At 45.4% G+C, this 14572-nt stretch overlaps 1 protein-coding gene across 3 annotated transcripts in view; it reads left to right on the forward strand.

Moving 5' to 3' along the window:
• The first annotated feature begins 71 nt into the window (after positions 1 to 71).
• LOC137438121 (breast cancer metastasis-suppressor 1-like protein) overlaps positions 72 to 14572 on the forward strand; it is a 31756-nt gene continuing 17255 nt past the window's right edge. The window contains exons 1-2 of one of the 3 annotated variants that reach the window (XM_068133085.2): positions 72 to 341; positions 13794 to 13884. In XM_068133085.2, coding sequence (XP_067989186.2) covers positions 209 to 341; positions 13794 to 13884 — 224 coding nt within the window. In that variant the 5' untranslated portion in view covers positions 72 to 208. The remainder of the gene's footprint in view (positions 342 to 13793; positions 13885 to 14572) is intronic. The other 2 variants (XR_010986655.2, XM_068133084.2) reach the window with 2 other exon arrangements.

Consider the following 14572-nt stretch of genomic DNA (forward strand, 5'->3'; position numbering starts at 1 on the left):
TTTAATTTTCCTCATAAATCGCCTTGCATTTCTGCTTTATAACAACCTGAAGGATTTTTTTCACGCTCTTCATGACTGCAAATATTATTCCGTCATTTAGCACTTCCGTCAATGGCGAGAGGTTCGGAGCTGAGATCCGATTCATGAACGTTAAAAATCTACGTTGTGTTTCGAATTTGACACCTCAGTCAGGAAGGTTGCGGCGGCCATGCCGAGCCGAGCGCGGAGAGACGTGAGGGAGCTGAATGACGACGCGGAGGATGACATTGCGGACAGCTCGGAGGAGGAGGAGGATGAGGAGAGCGGCTCGTTTGCTTCAGATGGCGGAGAAACTTCCTCTGGTACGAGAATACTCGGCAAGCCCATGCCGTCGGCCTCTCGGGGCTTTCTAGGCTATCAAAAGCTTAGAGACGCGGATATAATTATACATTTTTATATATTTTATTTATTTTTATTTATTATTTATTTATATATTTTTATTTATTTAATTTATTTATTTATATATATATTGTTACGGATTCGGGGGACGGCTCTCCCCTTAGCAAGGTGTGATTAGCCCCTTGTCCTGTTAAGCTGGCCGTCTCCCCGGTCCTGGTACTTGTAACGCTCTCCCGCGGGATGGAACGGATCAGGGTTATGGGTCCTGGGTTTATCCCGAATACCTTTATCCGTCCCTCCGCAGACCAGGGAGACAAGTACCGCTCGAACCTCGGTTTTAGATGGACTAGTTGCCGAGCGGTTTTAGCAACCCGAAGTTCGAGCCATTAACAGTACTAAACCCGATCCTAAACGTTGGCCGAATCGTGCCACAGGTATTCAATGAAGGAAATCACTAAAGCGACCGAATATGAAGAAGAGAAGAAGAAGAAGAAGTAGGAAGAACAAATATGATTTATTGCGAACTATTAACAAGACCAAAAATAACCAAGGAGAATGGGAAGGATAAGAAAATAACTGAACAGAAAGGAGCAAGGAGACACAGTGCAATATTATTAGCTTATCTATGAACAGTCTTACTTATAACCCCAAGACAACATGAAGGACGGACAAACGGGCACACTTACATGGGGGAAATGGCCGATTGGATTGAATGCCAGCAGGACGGGGCACGGTCCAGGGAGGTCGCTTCGAGAAGGTGTTAGGGCCGGTGGCGTGATGCTGGTTTTTCTCGCGTCGATTCCGCAGTCAGCAGGGCCCAAGACGACACGAGGCGGCGCAAGCTCCAGCGCAAGGGGGCAGCACGTTGAGGCAGTCCGCGCACGTAACTATTCGTGTCCGCTTCTCTCCTATAAAACTAAAACCCTGCGCTTGCCCTTTTATGACGTGCTTTTGGGATCAACCCGCGTGCGTTGGATCCGCCCCTCGGTGAGCTCGCCTCGGCCTTGATTGGTGCGAGGGCTCACCGATCCCGCCCCTCTTGATGAGGCGTTGGCAAAGCCACGCCTTGTTCCTCGCGCTTGGCTGACTCCTCCCCCCCCCCCTGATGACGAGGTGGAGACACGCCTTTCTTCTCCGAGATTACTTCGCCGTAATGGCGGCAATTGCAGACAACCGCCAAATTCAGTTGGCAATGGCAGCTTTGGGATATGAAAGGGGATCTATCTTATTTAATTGACGCAACGCAATGAACTAGTGGACCACTGAGCCTTATACTAACATGTATTAAGGACATAACTATGAGGGGAACTTAAGATTTGCTATGTGTATGCGATGAATTAACTAAGGGCGACCTCTGATCTTTATACTAGAGTTACAGCATTCAAAAGGGGAAAATTTACACCAAATTACACACACGATTCCCATATCCCCAACAATATAATATATATAGGTATGTTGTATATGTATATATATATAATCAGAAGTTGGAAGTGGGGATCCCGATGGGATGTACCATCTCCCCTATTTTGTTTGTGCTGGTTATGGAATTGTTGATACGTGCGGTGAGTGGACATGGGAAAGAAGTGGAGCTAGCCCCTGGTCAGAGGTTGCCAGCGATGTTTGCATCCATGGATGACCTGACAGTTGTCCAACAGTCCGCTGATGCAGCAGTAGAGGTACTGGGACGACTGGAAAGGTTGATGCGGTGGGCAAGAATGGGATTTAAGGCAAGAAAGTCGAGGAGTGTGATAGTGAGACGAGGAGTGGTGGATAACATGCACAGGTTTGAGCTGGGAGGGGAGGTGGTTCCATCATTGGTAGAGGCCCCTGTGAAGAGTTTGGGAAGATGGTATGCACTGGAGTTGAATGATGTGGGAAGAGTGGAGGAGGTCAGAAACAAGCTTTTGAGAGGTTTGAAGAGGATTGATGGATGTGGTTTGCCAGGTAAGTTGAAGGTATGGTGTTTGAAGTTTGGGTTGATGCCACGAGTATTGTGGCCATTGATGATGTATGCTATTGCGATTGGGCATGTAGAGAGGATGGAGGTTGTGGTGAGTGGGTTTGTGAGGAAGTGGTTGGGAGTGCCACGCTGTTTGACGAACATTGCATTTTTAGGGTCAGGGTGGAAAACTCCGGTTTCCCTTGAGATCATTAACCGAGGAGTTTAAGGTGGTGAGGGTGCGGGAGTTCATGATGTTGCGGGATTCAAGTGATGCAGTGGTAAAGAATGCTCTGCCAGGGAAGAAGGGAAGTCGGAAGTGGAATGCAAGAGCAGAGGTGGACGAGATGGAGGAGCGGTTGCAACAGGAGGAGGTCATGGGGATGGTACAGCATGGGAAGCATGGCTTAGGGTCGATGGAGCATGAGCGATGGGGAAAGGCATGTGTGAAATAGAGGAGGAAGATGGTTGAGAGGGAGGTGAGAAGAAAGGAGGAGGAGGGGAGATATGTGAAAGCAGTCAGACAGGCACAGCAAGGTGCTTGGACGTGGTGGGAAGGTGTGCGGGTGAGGACATTGAAGTGGCAAGAGATTTGGAGGATGGAGCCAATATCGTTGAGTTTCCTGTTGTGGGCAACGTATGATGTGCTTCCATCACCAGTAAACTTGAGATTGTAGGGGTTGTTGCAGGAGGAGAGATGTTATTTGTGTGGAGGTTTGGGAACGGTGCAGCATGCACTGAGTGCATGCTCAGTAGCATTGGCAGCAGGAAGATACAAGTGGTGGCATGATCAGGTGCTGACTGTGGTAGTGCAGACAGTGCAACAAGTGGTGCTGAGATGGAGAGAGAGAGAGAAGAGTGGAGAAGGAGTCCGATGGGGAGAGGTGTTGTTTGTCAAAGAGGGCCAAGTGGTAAGAGGTGGAAACAGGAGGAGGTAGAAAGCAAGAGGGCTGTCAGATGCTTGTGATTGGCAGGTGGTGGCAGACCTAAAGTCACAATTGGTATTCCCAGAGGAGATCTGTGTGACAAAGTTGCGACCTGACATTGTCATCTGGTCAGGTGCAACAAGACAGGTCATCTTAGGGGTATTGTCTGTACCTTGGGAAGAGAACATGGAGGAGGTGCGTGAGAGGAAGATAGGAAAGTACAGTGAGCTGGAGGCAGAGTGTCGGGAGAAGGGTTGGCGAGTTTATGGTCAGCCATTTGAGGTGGGGTGTAGAGGGTACATTGGTAATTCCTTTTCTGTTTTTCTTGCTCGGCTTGGAGTGTGTGGGACAGAAGGAAGGAGGATGTGTGACAAAGTTGCCCAGGTTGCCTTGAAAGGCTCACTTTGGATATGGAGGTTTATGGAGGCACGTTGAACGGTGTAGGTTGAGGTTGTGGGTAGTGGTTCATTACAGCCTAAAGGGGATAGTGACTGAGCGCGGAAGAAAAATGGAGGTGCGTGTGTGTGCGTTTTTTGTTTTTTTTTGGCAGGATTGGGTGTGGTTTTGCATGAATGTGTTTTTGTTTGAGTGGTGCATGTTGTAAGGGTGGTGGTCGGTTGTTTTTTTTGGTGTGTGTGAGTGGATGAGGGGTTGTGAATTCTGGGAGTGGAGGCGGTTTTGTTGTTGTCTGTGTTCTCACTGGCTGGGGGTGGGGGTGTGTACGCATTTGGGTGTAGCTGCTGCATGTGGAGCGTATGTGCCCCTGCTGGCCCACCTTAGCTAACCGTATCGAGGTTGAAGGGCCAAAACGGGATGATGCTGAGGCCCTTGACTGAGGACCCGGTCAGTGAGGCACACTTGTGATCAGGTGTGTTTTGAAATTGTATATATATATATATATATATATATATATATATATATATATATATATATATATATATATATATATATATATATATATACTGAAACGCAAAAGAAACTTACCACCTTTGAAACCTTTAAATATCAACAATAACACTGCGTGTAGTAAATGTGTGAACTTATTTGTGGACAATAGTGTCCTCACTGTCAGACAAAACGGTCACGGATGGTCACTTGAACCTTCAATGGTCACTTCATAGCACAGCTGTTGAACAGCCGTTTTGACTGTCAGTGATTAGCCAAGGGGTACGGGATGATTTTAATGAGCAGCACGTGATGTCTTGATATTGGCTTTAAAAAGGCCAGTGCAAAATGGGCATTTCAATCAACATGCCACGATTGTCAAGGGATCAACGGCAGCGTGCCCTGGGCATGCTGCACGGCGGACTGAGCTACCGTGAGGTGGCACGTCGCCTTGGCTGTTCACACCAGACGATATCGGCCCTGGTGGACAGAGACACCCTCCACAACTCTGCAGATGACAGACCTCGATCAGGGAGGCCAAGAGTCACCACTGCAAGGCAGGACAGGCAGATGGTCCGAAGTCACCTGCGGGATCGATTCCGTCCAGCATCCCGCACTGCTGCAGAAACTCCGGGGCGTGCAATCCCACGGATCTCCAATGATACTGCACGAAGACGACTGCATGACTATGGTCTGACTGCCAGAAGACCATACAGAGGCCCCGTGATGATGGCTGCCCATCGCCGCAACCGACAGAGATGGTGCCAGCAGCATCAGCGGTGGACCTTGACACAGTGGAACGAGGTCGCTTTCAGCGATGAGTCAAGGTTCTGTGTGGACAGTCCTGATGGGCGTGAGCGTGTCTGGAGAAGAACTGGCGAGCGATATGCTGATTGTTGCGTGCGTCAGGCCAACAGGTGGGGTGGCCCAAGTGTGATGGTGTGGGCCACCATATAGTCGGGTCAATGTAAGGTTTGACCCCAAAAAAATTTATAATAAAGGTTTTTTTGTTTTAGGTGTATCATTAGGTTGTACTAGACCCCTGAAAAAAAGTTTACCAAAATTTGACTCCGGGAAAGTGGTTAATTAGCATATTTTCAAAATGGCACCCCCCCCAAATTTTCAATGTACAGGAAACTTTTTTATAATTCAAATTAGACCCTATAAATGTATTACAAATAGATAGAAACATGGTTGGTTTACATAATGAACACATCAGAAAACTTCTATGACGTCATTATGACGTCAATGATGACGACAATGAATAATACATGCATTTTTATCAACTTTTTTCAACAAATACACACTTTGTGAAAAAAATTTTTTGAAAATTTGATCTGCCTATACAATACAGTATTTTCTGAAAGGTCTGTGAATAATACATGGTTATTGGTAGTGACGTCATGACACCATGCAACCTAGGAACAAATCCCTGCATCACCGTATGACCATATGAAGGGAAATATCATGTCAGCTGGTTGTCCTTACAGAAATAGGCAATGAAATCAAACTCGTCCATAACACACTGAATGTCAGAAACCACTAAGAGCCTTTAAGTTATGACTGTCACATACCATTAGTCATCATCGTCACTGTCTTCTGTGTCATCTTGATCCATTGGACGAACGTTGTTTGGGTTTTCACAGGATTCAAGTTGGCATTCTCCACAAGCAGAGGTGCAAGGTAAACCGTACCTCCTACATGTACAGCGCTGTGTTGTGCAAGCGGTCGTGCAATTGCAATGCACAATCTTTAACAAATTGTCCGGCGCAGGGTTTTTTGCGGTCATAACTGGTGCGAATTGATTGTCCTCAATTTTCCAACCCCAGTCAGTGGCATCCAAATTGCTCTCAAGTCCTAGCCATGTCATTATTTGATAGTACGCACGCAGGGAATGGAATTTTGTCGCAGATGCAGTTGGTGGGAGTCTAGCAGGCGCAACAAAGGATGATGCTGAAACCACTTTCTTTTTAAACACCGAATGTTGCAAAGAAGCAAGATAATCCGTTTGCTTTCCGGAAAACAGTAAAACCATCGACTGGTTACCATGCTGTTCTATTGTGTCCGCTGTCTGGCCAGGTTTGGTAAAAGCAAGTGCACAGGATTTTAACTGTTCATCCCCTTTGGCAACTTTCTCAAAGAATGTTTTCTTTCCCATCCCGAAAACCCGCGATGTGTGCCAATAGCACCGAGCACGTTCATCAACGTATGGAAACTTCCTAACATCAACGTAATGTTCTTCAGGTGGCTCCACTCTGGTGAATTGTAGATTATTTCCGAGGCCTTAAAGAACAAGGGTTGGTCGAATGTCACGATTGGCGCAATCTTGTGTTTCGCTGCTAGGTCACAAATGAAACTAAGTGTGGAGAGTATGCAAGTTGGCTCACTTGGATACAATCATAATACATACGATACATGTAGGAATGTGACAGATGATTTTCCAGGGTGGTCAGATACGCTATGAACTATGTTCATCATTCCCTGCCAGTTGGGTGTGTCCATGTGGAAACAGAATGAGAGCTCCCATAGAATGTCTACAACTGGGACAGGACAGTGAAGTTCTGGAAGTTTTTCAAACATAATGTTACGACGTGCAAATGTGGAGAAGCGATAAAATCAATGATATCAACCCGTGACATTTCTTTCACATTCAATTTGGAAACGTTTTTCCTATTGACAACATGGGTTGTCACCTGTCCTGGTGTTGTTGCTGCCACCATTCCCATTCCATGGAAGGTTCCTTTTCCATCCAGAGTTATGATATTGTGGTCAACATTATCAGCAGCGAATAATACTGTACCAGATGATCCTTTCCCAAGTAACTCTGGTGCAACCACATCAGCAGCATTTTGCAAGAATCTCTGCACCTCCCCATAAGAAGAGCTAAACCCCATCACAGACAAGGTGTCAATGAGAAATCGTGACTTATAGACATGGTGTAGCTGAGTAGCAAGTCCTATTTGAAGTGGCACTACAAGTGCCCGCGGGCGAACACCTTGTATTATTGACTGCCCGATAGCAGCAACTTTTTCATCTTTATCTGTCCCCACAAACAGTTTATTCAACATGGTACGCAGTGAAATCGGCAAGTAATCTAATGTAGTGTCTAGTTTGAGGCTCTGCGAAGAAGGATATCGATCAGTGACTGATGGGATTTCAGTCTTGATATCGCACTTCAGGAGCTTGGCAGCTGTAGCAATGATTGCACGTTTCTGACTTTCGGAATCACCATCTTTTGAAGTCTCGAAATAGGTACGAAGTATTTTTGCAGTTTTCCCCCTCATCGTCACTATATCCTGAAGCCCTTCTACTTCCGCTATGCATATAGAATCATTGTAGCGTTCTATCAGTTTTTGCTTCAAATATTGACTTCCATATGGCACAGAGTCTTCTTCAAGTAAGTATTCACCCATTTTGCTCACAAGTTCAGATATCGTAATTTGTTCTTCATCATTGCTTTCCAAATATTCACAAACTGTCACAAATGCTTGTCGCTGGTCCTCGTTTGTGGGCCGCCCGATGTGTTTTGGTTTTTGCACTGCCTCTGATCGAAACTGGTCTGGCATTTCCTGCCCCAATCGAAAGTAGGTATTGCAGCGTTTATGGTAAACACAGTCAGAAGCTTGCAAATTTGTACCAAGATATTCAATTCGACCCTGAACAATATGCGCCCAATCATCGTGTCTTTCTTTGCAATGTTTAACTATCGTCTGAGGGAAACAGTCAGTGAGAATCTTACCGGCACTTTCATCATGTCCATGAGTACCCTTAGAAATTTCATGGCCACAGAAGAGGCAGTCCTTTTTAGGGTCATATGGCCCTAAGCTAATACGGCGGCTCTTCTTCTTTACAGGTGATGATGATTCAGAAGAACGTTTTAAAGCCTGTTTGATTGCTTTTTCATTTGTCCACGAGGATCGACATTTCTTGTGTACTCGTTGGTTTGGTCTTGCGACAACATCATCACAACCCCTTTCTTGGCTTGATTTGTTGATTTTTTCAACACCCTTCCTTGAAAGTTTGGAAACATCAGTGTCCTTGGCGTCTTCCAAACTCGCTTTGCAAATTGGGCAGACGTCTTCGTCAAGCTCTCCGTTATCCAGTTTCAAATCCTGAAACAAAAAATATTTATTTAAGTCTTGGTAGTAAGGAAAAACAGTAATGATTCATGATATCATATGACGTAATTGAGACAGCAACGTCATTATGACGTCACAATGACGTCATAGAAATTTTCTGATGTGTTCATTAGGTAAAGCAACCATGTTTCTATCTATTTGTAATACATTTATAGGGTCTAAATTGAACAAGAAATTTTTTTTCTGTACATTGAAAATTTTGGGGGTGCCATTTTGAAAATATGCTAATTAACCACTTTCCCGGAGTCAAATTTTGGTAAACTTTTTTTCAGGGGTCTAGTACAACCTAATGATACACCTAAAACAAAAAAACCTTTATTATAATTTTTTTTGGGGTTAGGCCCTTATTTTTCATATATTGACCCGTCTAATATCAGGCCGGTACAGGACGCCACTGGTGGTTGTGGATGGGAATCTTAATGCCCAGCGGTATGTGGATAACATCCTGCGACCTCATCTGTTGCCATTCCTGCTAGACCACCCAGAACTGAGAACCTTTCAGCATGACAACGCTCGTCCTCATGCTGCTCGCTTTACCACTGCATTTCTCCAAGGCGAGAACATCAACACCATGCAGCGGCCTGCGCTCTCCCCTGACCTGAATCCCATAGAGCACCTGTGGGATGAGCTTGGGAGACGCGTAGCTGGCAAGGCCAGGACACGGGCAGAGCTGCTTCAGACATTGAGGACTGAGTGGGACAGAATCCAGCAGCAATCCATCCAAAGACTGGTAGGCAGTATACGCCGACGATGCACTGCCTGTATCCAAAACAATGGTGGCCACACACGCTATTGAAAGGGGACTGACATTGCACCCTGTGCTGTTCTGTACTGTAGAACAAACTGATGAGATGGTGTATCTTGGTCAAAATTTGACATGTCATCAATAAAATGCCAATGTTTCAATTAGCAATTGTTGGTTTGTTTTATTTTGAACTGTTACAATTTTATTACATTTCAAACAAGTGGTAAGTTTCTTTTGCGTTTCAGTATATATATATATATATATATATATATATATATATATATATATATATATATATATATATATATATATATATTGTTACAGATTTGGGAACCCCCCTTCACTTGTAAATATCCCCCTTTGTAATATAATCCCCTTTTATTAATTATTAAATATCGCACCCTAGGCCATCGCAACACGCAGCCAATCTTAGAATCATCTTGCTAATTATTTCCTATTCATGTTCGACGCCCGCGCTAGAGAGGTCGCGGGCGACTGAGATGTTTTAACAAATAATTAATTAATTTGAGACGTCCGATTTCTAGTGTTTGGAAATTTGGAAGAGCTTGACCCTAGCCTTTCCCATGTGAGGGCAAGGAGGAACTTAACACTTGACACTTAAGCTTAGTTTGAAGTACACCCTGCCAGCGCTCCCGGTGGGACGGCAGGGCAACCAGAAGGGACGAGGTTCTCCTGACCACGTGGCCCTCGATCTGGGAAGCGAGAGGCGTTCCATTAGTGGACGCGCCCCTCACGCCCGACTTTTGGGCGGCCCCGGCAGGCCGTTTGTTTTGACGTTCCGTGACAGGCCCCGCACCCCCACCTCCAGGCCGACCGGGCGACCGGAATGAATCCCGGTGTCCCGATCCGAACCTTCAGAGCGGGCCGGCTGCACTTTCCGTCCCTGCGGTCCCAAATACCGGAACCACCCGCATACCACTTTATTCGACAAAATGAGGTGCGGCCTACAGCCTTAGAGAACCAACCCTATATAAGTCAATACCTCCAACGAGAGGCCATCGCAACACGCAGCCAATCTTAGAATCATCTTGCTAATTATTTCCTATTATCTATCTATAATTCCAGTAATCTCTGTGTGTGTGTGTGTGTGTCTGTGTGTCTGTGTGTGTGTTTGTTTGTTTGTCTGTGACCGCTGTTTCTCGACAACCACGGGTCCGATATACTTGAAACTTGCCAGGTATATTGCTGGGGACCCGAGGATGTGCCTTTTCAAGGTTTCATATTAATCGGACAAGTAGTTACCGAGCTATGTCCAAAAAACGATTCAACCAATCAGAGAGCAGCGAGCTATCACGTGTGCCGAACGTGCCGAACAGACTCTGCCTCGGACGGCACATTTGAGAGCGTATTCATTTATTTCACGTTGGCAAACTATGTTGGCGTTAAACTATGTTTTAAAACTAATTAAAACTAATTTGCGATTCTTTCGCTTTCCTGCGCGTTTGTGCACGCTATGGCGATTTCTTTACCAAACTCCGCAAGCCGTTCGCTTTGGACCAAACCATTTCATGTAAATAGAGGGGGGGGGGGGGGATTGTCACCGTACTCGCAAGCCGTTCGCTTTGGACCAAACCATTTCATGTAAATAGAGGGGGGGGATTGTCACCGTACTCGCAAGCCGTTCGCTTTGGACCAAACCATTTCATGTAAATAGAGGGGGGGGATATAATTTTAGATATATATATAGTACGGGCATGCCCTAGTATGTTTAATTAAGGCTCTGTATCCACTAGATTGACACCACGTTGCATTAACAAATAAGGATAGCTCCCCTTCAATGATTCCATACCCCAGCAAACTCTCTCTCTCTCTGCAAAACAGCTCGACAAGCGTGGGGTGCGCGCCCTCTCAACTGGCCTGGGTTTGAAAGTGGCGTTCGCCGCCATTTTGAACATGTGCTCCGTGCTCTGTTTGAACAAGAAGGGCGGGGTCGCCGAGAAGAGGCGTGACCGTGGCTCGCCACGAGGGCGGAGCTGTTCAGCTCCATTGCCTAATAAGGCTACAAACCGAGCACGGGGACGGGACCCAAACGGCCGAGGGCGTGTCATGACCCCGCTTAATATATGCGTTTTGAGGATCGTGCAAGGAAGAGAAGGGTTGAGACCAGCAGAGGTGACGAGCGCGCAGCAAAAAGAGATCGTGCCTTGCCTGCGAGGGAAAATCCCAGTATTATTCCCAGAGAAGAGAGAGAGAGTCATGGCGTCGACGCAACCACATTCGTTCCAGCAGTTGTCGGGTTCGCTCCAAACCAACGGCGCGAGGTCGGTGCGGCACCTCGACGGCTGAACGAGCCGAACCGGCCGCTTTTGCCAGCTGAATGGACCTTCTCCTGCCATTCCTGTCATCATCCCGAGTCTGTCTTTGTTTGTTCTGTCCTGGGTATAAGTAAGACTGTATAGATAAGGCTGCCCTGTGTCTTTTTTACATCCAACTATCTTTGTACAGCTTTGATCTTTCTTTTCCTCTGGTGTTTGTTATAATAAATGTGTGTTCCTTCTCCAAGCTTTGGTTTCGTCTCCATCCAGTTGCTTTAGTCTTTTATTTCCATTGGTCTACGTGGCACGATTAAAACCGCTATAATCGGGTTAGTCATTGTTAACGGCCTGGGTTGTGACTCGCTTCGCTCGGCGTGTCCATTACCGTCGCGACTCGGGCGGGGCTGTCTCCTCGCTGGTTGGGAGGTCGCGGTAAGCAGGTATTCGGGGGGTCTTTTTTTGGATCTCTGGCCTGATTACCCTGGTCGTGGCAGACCACCAGTGACGTCACAGACCCCCAGGATCGGCGACGGCCAGTATAACGGACAAGGGGTTAACCCCCCTTGGCAAGGGGAGCGCCGTCGTCCCAGATCCTTAACTATATATATATATATATATATATATATATATATATATATATATATATATATATATATATATATATATATATAAAAATAAAATATATATATAAATAAAAAATATATACAGACTTGGCATTTAATATGGAATATTTTTTTTGTGGGGGTGAACTTACTTTTCAAGATGTCGTAGAACCAAAAGTTCATTGGAATTATGTTGAAATTATTCTAGATTTTGTTAATGTGACCTTTAAAAGAAACAAAAACCACATTTGACATTTCGAAACAAATAAATTGATCCTTGAAAGTGATGTAAACTGATATCGAACTCAATTCATGGACAGTACTGTGTTAAACTTCTGTACGTTTTCCAGAAGTATCTCTTTATTTTGCACATTAGCCAAAAATTTTTTTTAACAAAAACATAAGTTAAATTACGACTGGGATTACGGACAGTAAAATTACAGTTCAGTACTTCGTGTAACCCCCACGAGCATTCAGGAGAGCACGTACACGTTGAGGCATGCTGTTCACGAGATTTGCTAAGGTTTGGACAGGAATCACTTGCCATGCAGTGACAATAGCCTGATGCAATTCACGCACAGAGGTCGGCTGCTGGGCCAAGTGGTCGATTTGACGCGTTAATTCTGCCCACAAGTTCTCTATCGAATTCATATCCGGGGACATGGCAGGCCACTCCATATGCTCTACACCACGGTCAGCAAGAAAGTGTTGGATCATGCAAGCATGATGAGGCCGTGCATTGTCATCTTGGAAGACAAAGTTTCCTCGAAAGGCTGCACGAGCAAATGGAAGCAACGTTTCTTCCAGAATGGCCCTGTACTTGAACTGGTTCATGTTTCCATTCAGAACAACCAGGTCAGTTTTGCCCCCTGCATGAAAAGCAGCCCAAACGGTCACCCCACCACCTCCAGCTTGGACTCTTGGCACTATACAATCTTTGTTGTAGGCCTCATGCACTTGTCTGCGCACTCGGACGCGGCCATCTTGACGATAAACCAGAAATCTAGACTCGTCACTGAAGATCACGTGATTCCAGTGTCCTGGCTGCCATTGACGGTGCTCTCTGGCCCACTGCAATCGGCGCTGGCGGTTTTGTCTGGTCAGGCGTGGCTTTCTCAGGGGACGCCTGGCACGATAGCCTGCTTGAACCAGTCGTTGGTTGACTAGCCTTCTGGATACAGGCACATTTGTCAGTTGCTGCCACTCAGCCCTAAGCTGATTAGCTGACTTGGTATGGCCATTGCGGACTAACCGGTGCAGCTGGCGATCATCCCTCCTTGTGGTTCTGCGGGGACATCCTGGCCTCGGTATTGGAGTAGGGACATCCCTCTGAGCATTTCGTTTCAGGATCTTCGACACCTGACCTTGAGTGATGCCATACTGCCGAGCAATAGCACGCTCTTTCATGCCGTAATTTCGTAAAGCCACCACTCCATGACAAACAGCATTGTCGAGTTGACGGACCATCTCCAGAGGAAGCGGCAATAACTTTTGGAGACATGCAGCAGTTGTTTTCCACTAATACAGAACGCAACAACCCTTGTATACCCGACTGTGAAGCCAATCGTCAAATGCACCTGTCCGTACATATTTGCCACGCCACCTGTGATATAATCCTGTTATTGACTTCTTGCTGCGACAGACAATCAGTGACATCGTTCTTTTAACAAATAAATCACCAAAGTGTAAAATAAACTCACCAGATTGATATACTGAGTTAAGAAAGTAAACCCAAGTCAAGACAAAAAAAATATATTCCATATTAAATGGTCTGTATATATAATATATATATATATATATTTCATCGTTTTAATTTGGAATTTGTCCATCTTCGTAACAAGACCCGTTCTTTTGTAATTGTAGGTGTTGTCACGATGAATGATGTGTTTTTCTTGTCTCTCAGAGCTGGACGAAATGGAATGTCAAAAGCGAAAGATGGAATGCCTCGTTGAGATGTCTGATCTGGAGCAGAGATTCATGGACATTAAAGAACAGTGAGATATTTGTTATAACAGCACAGATTTAAAGTAGCTTCGTTTGAGTGGTTGTAAGAAGCCCACACAGGTTATTATGATGTTGAAATCGATTTAACGTTATCTCGGTACTTCACAAATACTTGTGTTTGATATCCATTGAGCATGAACTTCGGGATGAATTGATCCAACAACCTAATGGATGCATTGAAATCTGTAACTGTGTGATAACTCTGAGTTGCCTATTGAACTGCAGGGTTCTTGTTAATTTTTGGAACCAGTACAGTATGTACACCCACTCCCTATGGGAGCAACAGCAAGAGTCATGTTATTAACCTCACTGCGGTATATAGATTACAGTAGATCTGTGTTCGGACATCAATAACGTCGGGTTTCTCGTCTTTCAGTTTATACTGGAAATTTGTCTTTATTCAGTAGTGACTGTTTGAAAAGATAATCATACGTGTTTGTGGTTTATAATTATTTTTTTTACTTCTGGTAGGCTTGCCCCACGGAATGCCACAATAAGCTATCTCTACACCTTTACACAGAGTTTGCTCAAGGCAGAAAATCCTTTTGGGGAGGGGGGCAAATGAAGTCGCTCCAACCTCCACCGTGTGACAATAGTGACCGAGTCCTTCGATGCATCGCGGTTAAAAAAAACAAACAAACAGGCGGACAGACAGGCAAACACCAAGTTGCGTATTTT

Source organism: Myxine glutinosa, chromosome 12 (genome assembly GCF_964187855.1).
Source record: "Myxine glutinosa chromosome 12, kmMyxGlut1.1, whole genome shotgun sequence".
NCBI classification, from domain to species: domain Eukaryota; kingdom Metazoa; phylum Chordata; class Myxini; order Myxiniformes; family Myxinidae; genus Myxine; species Myxine glutinosa.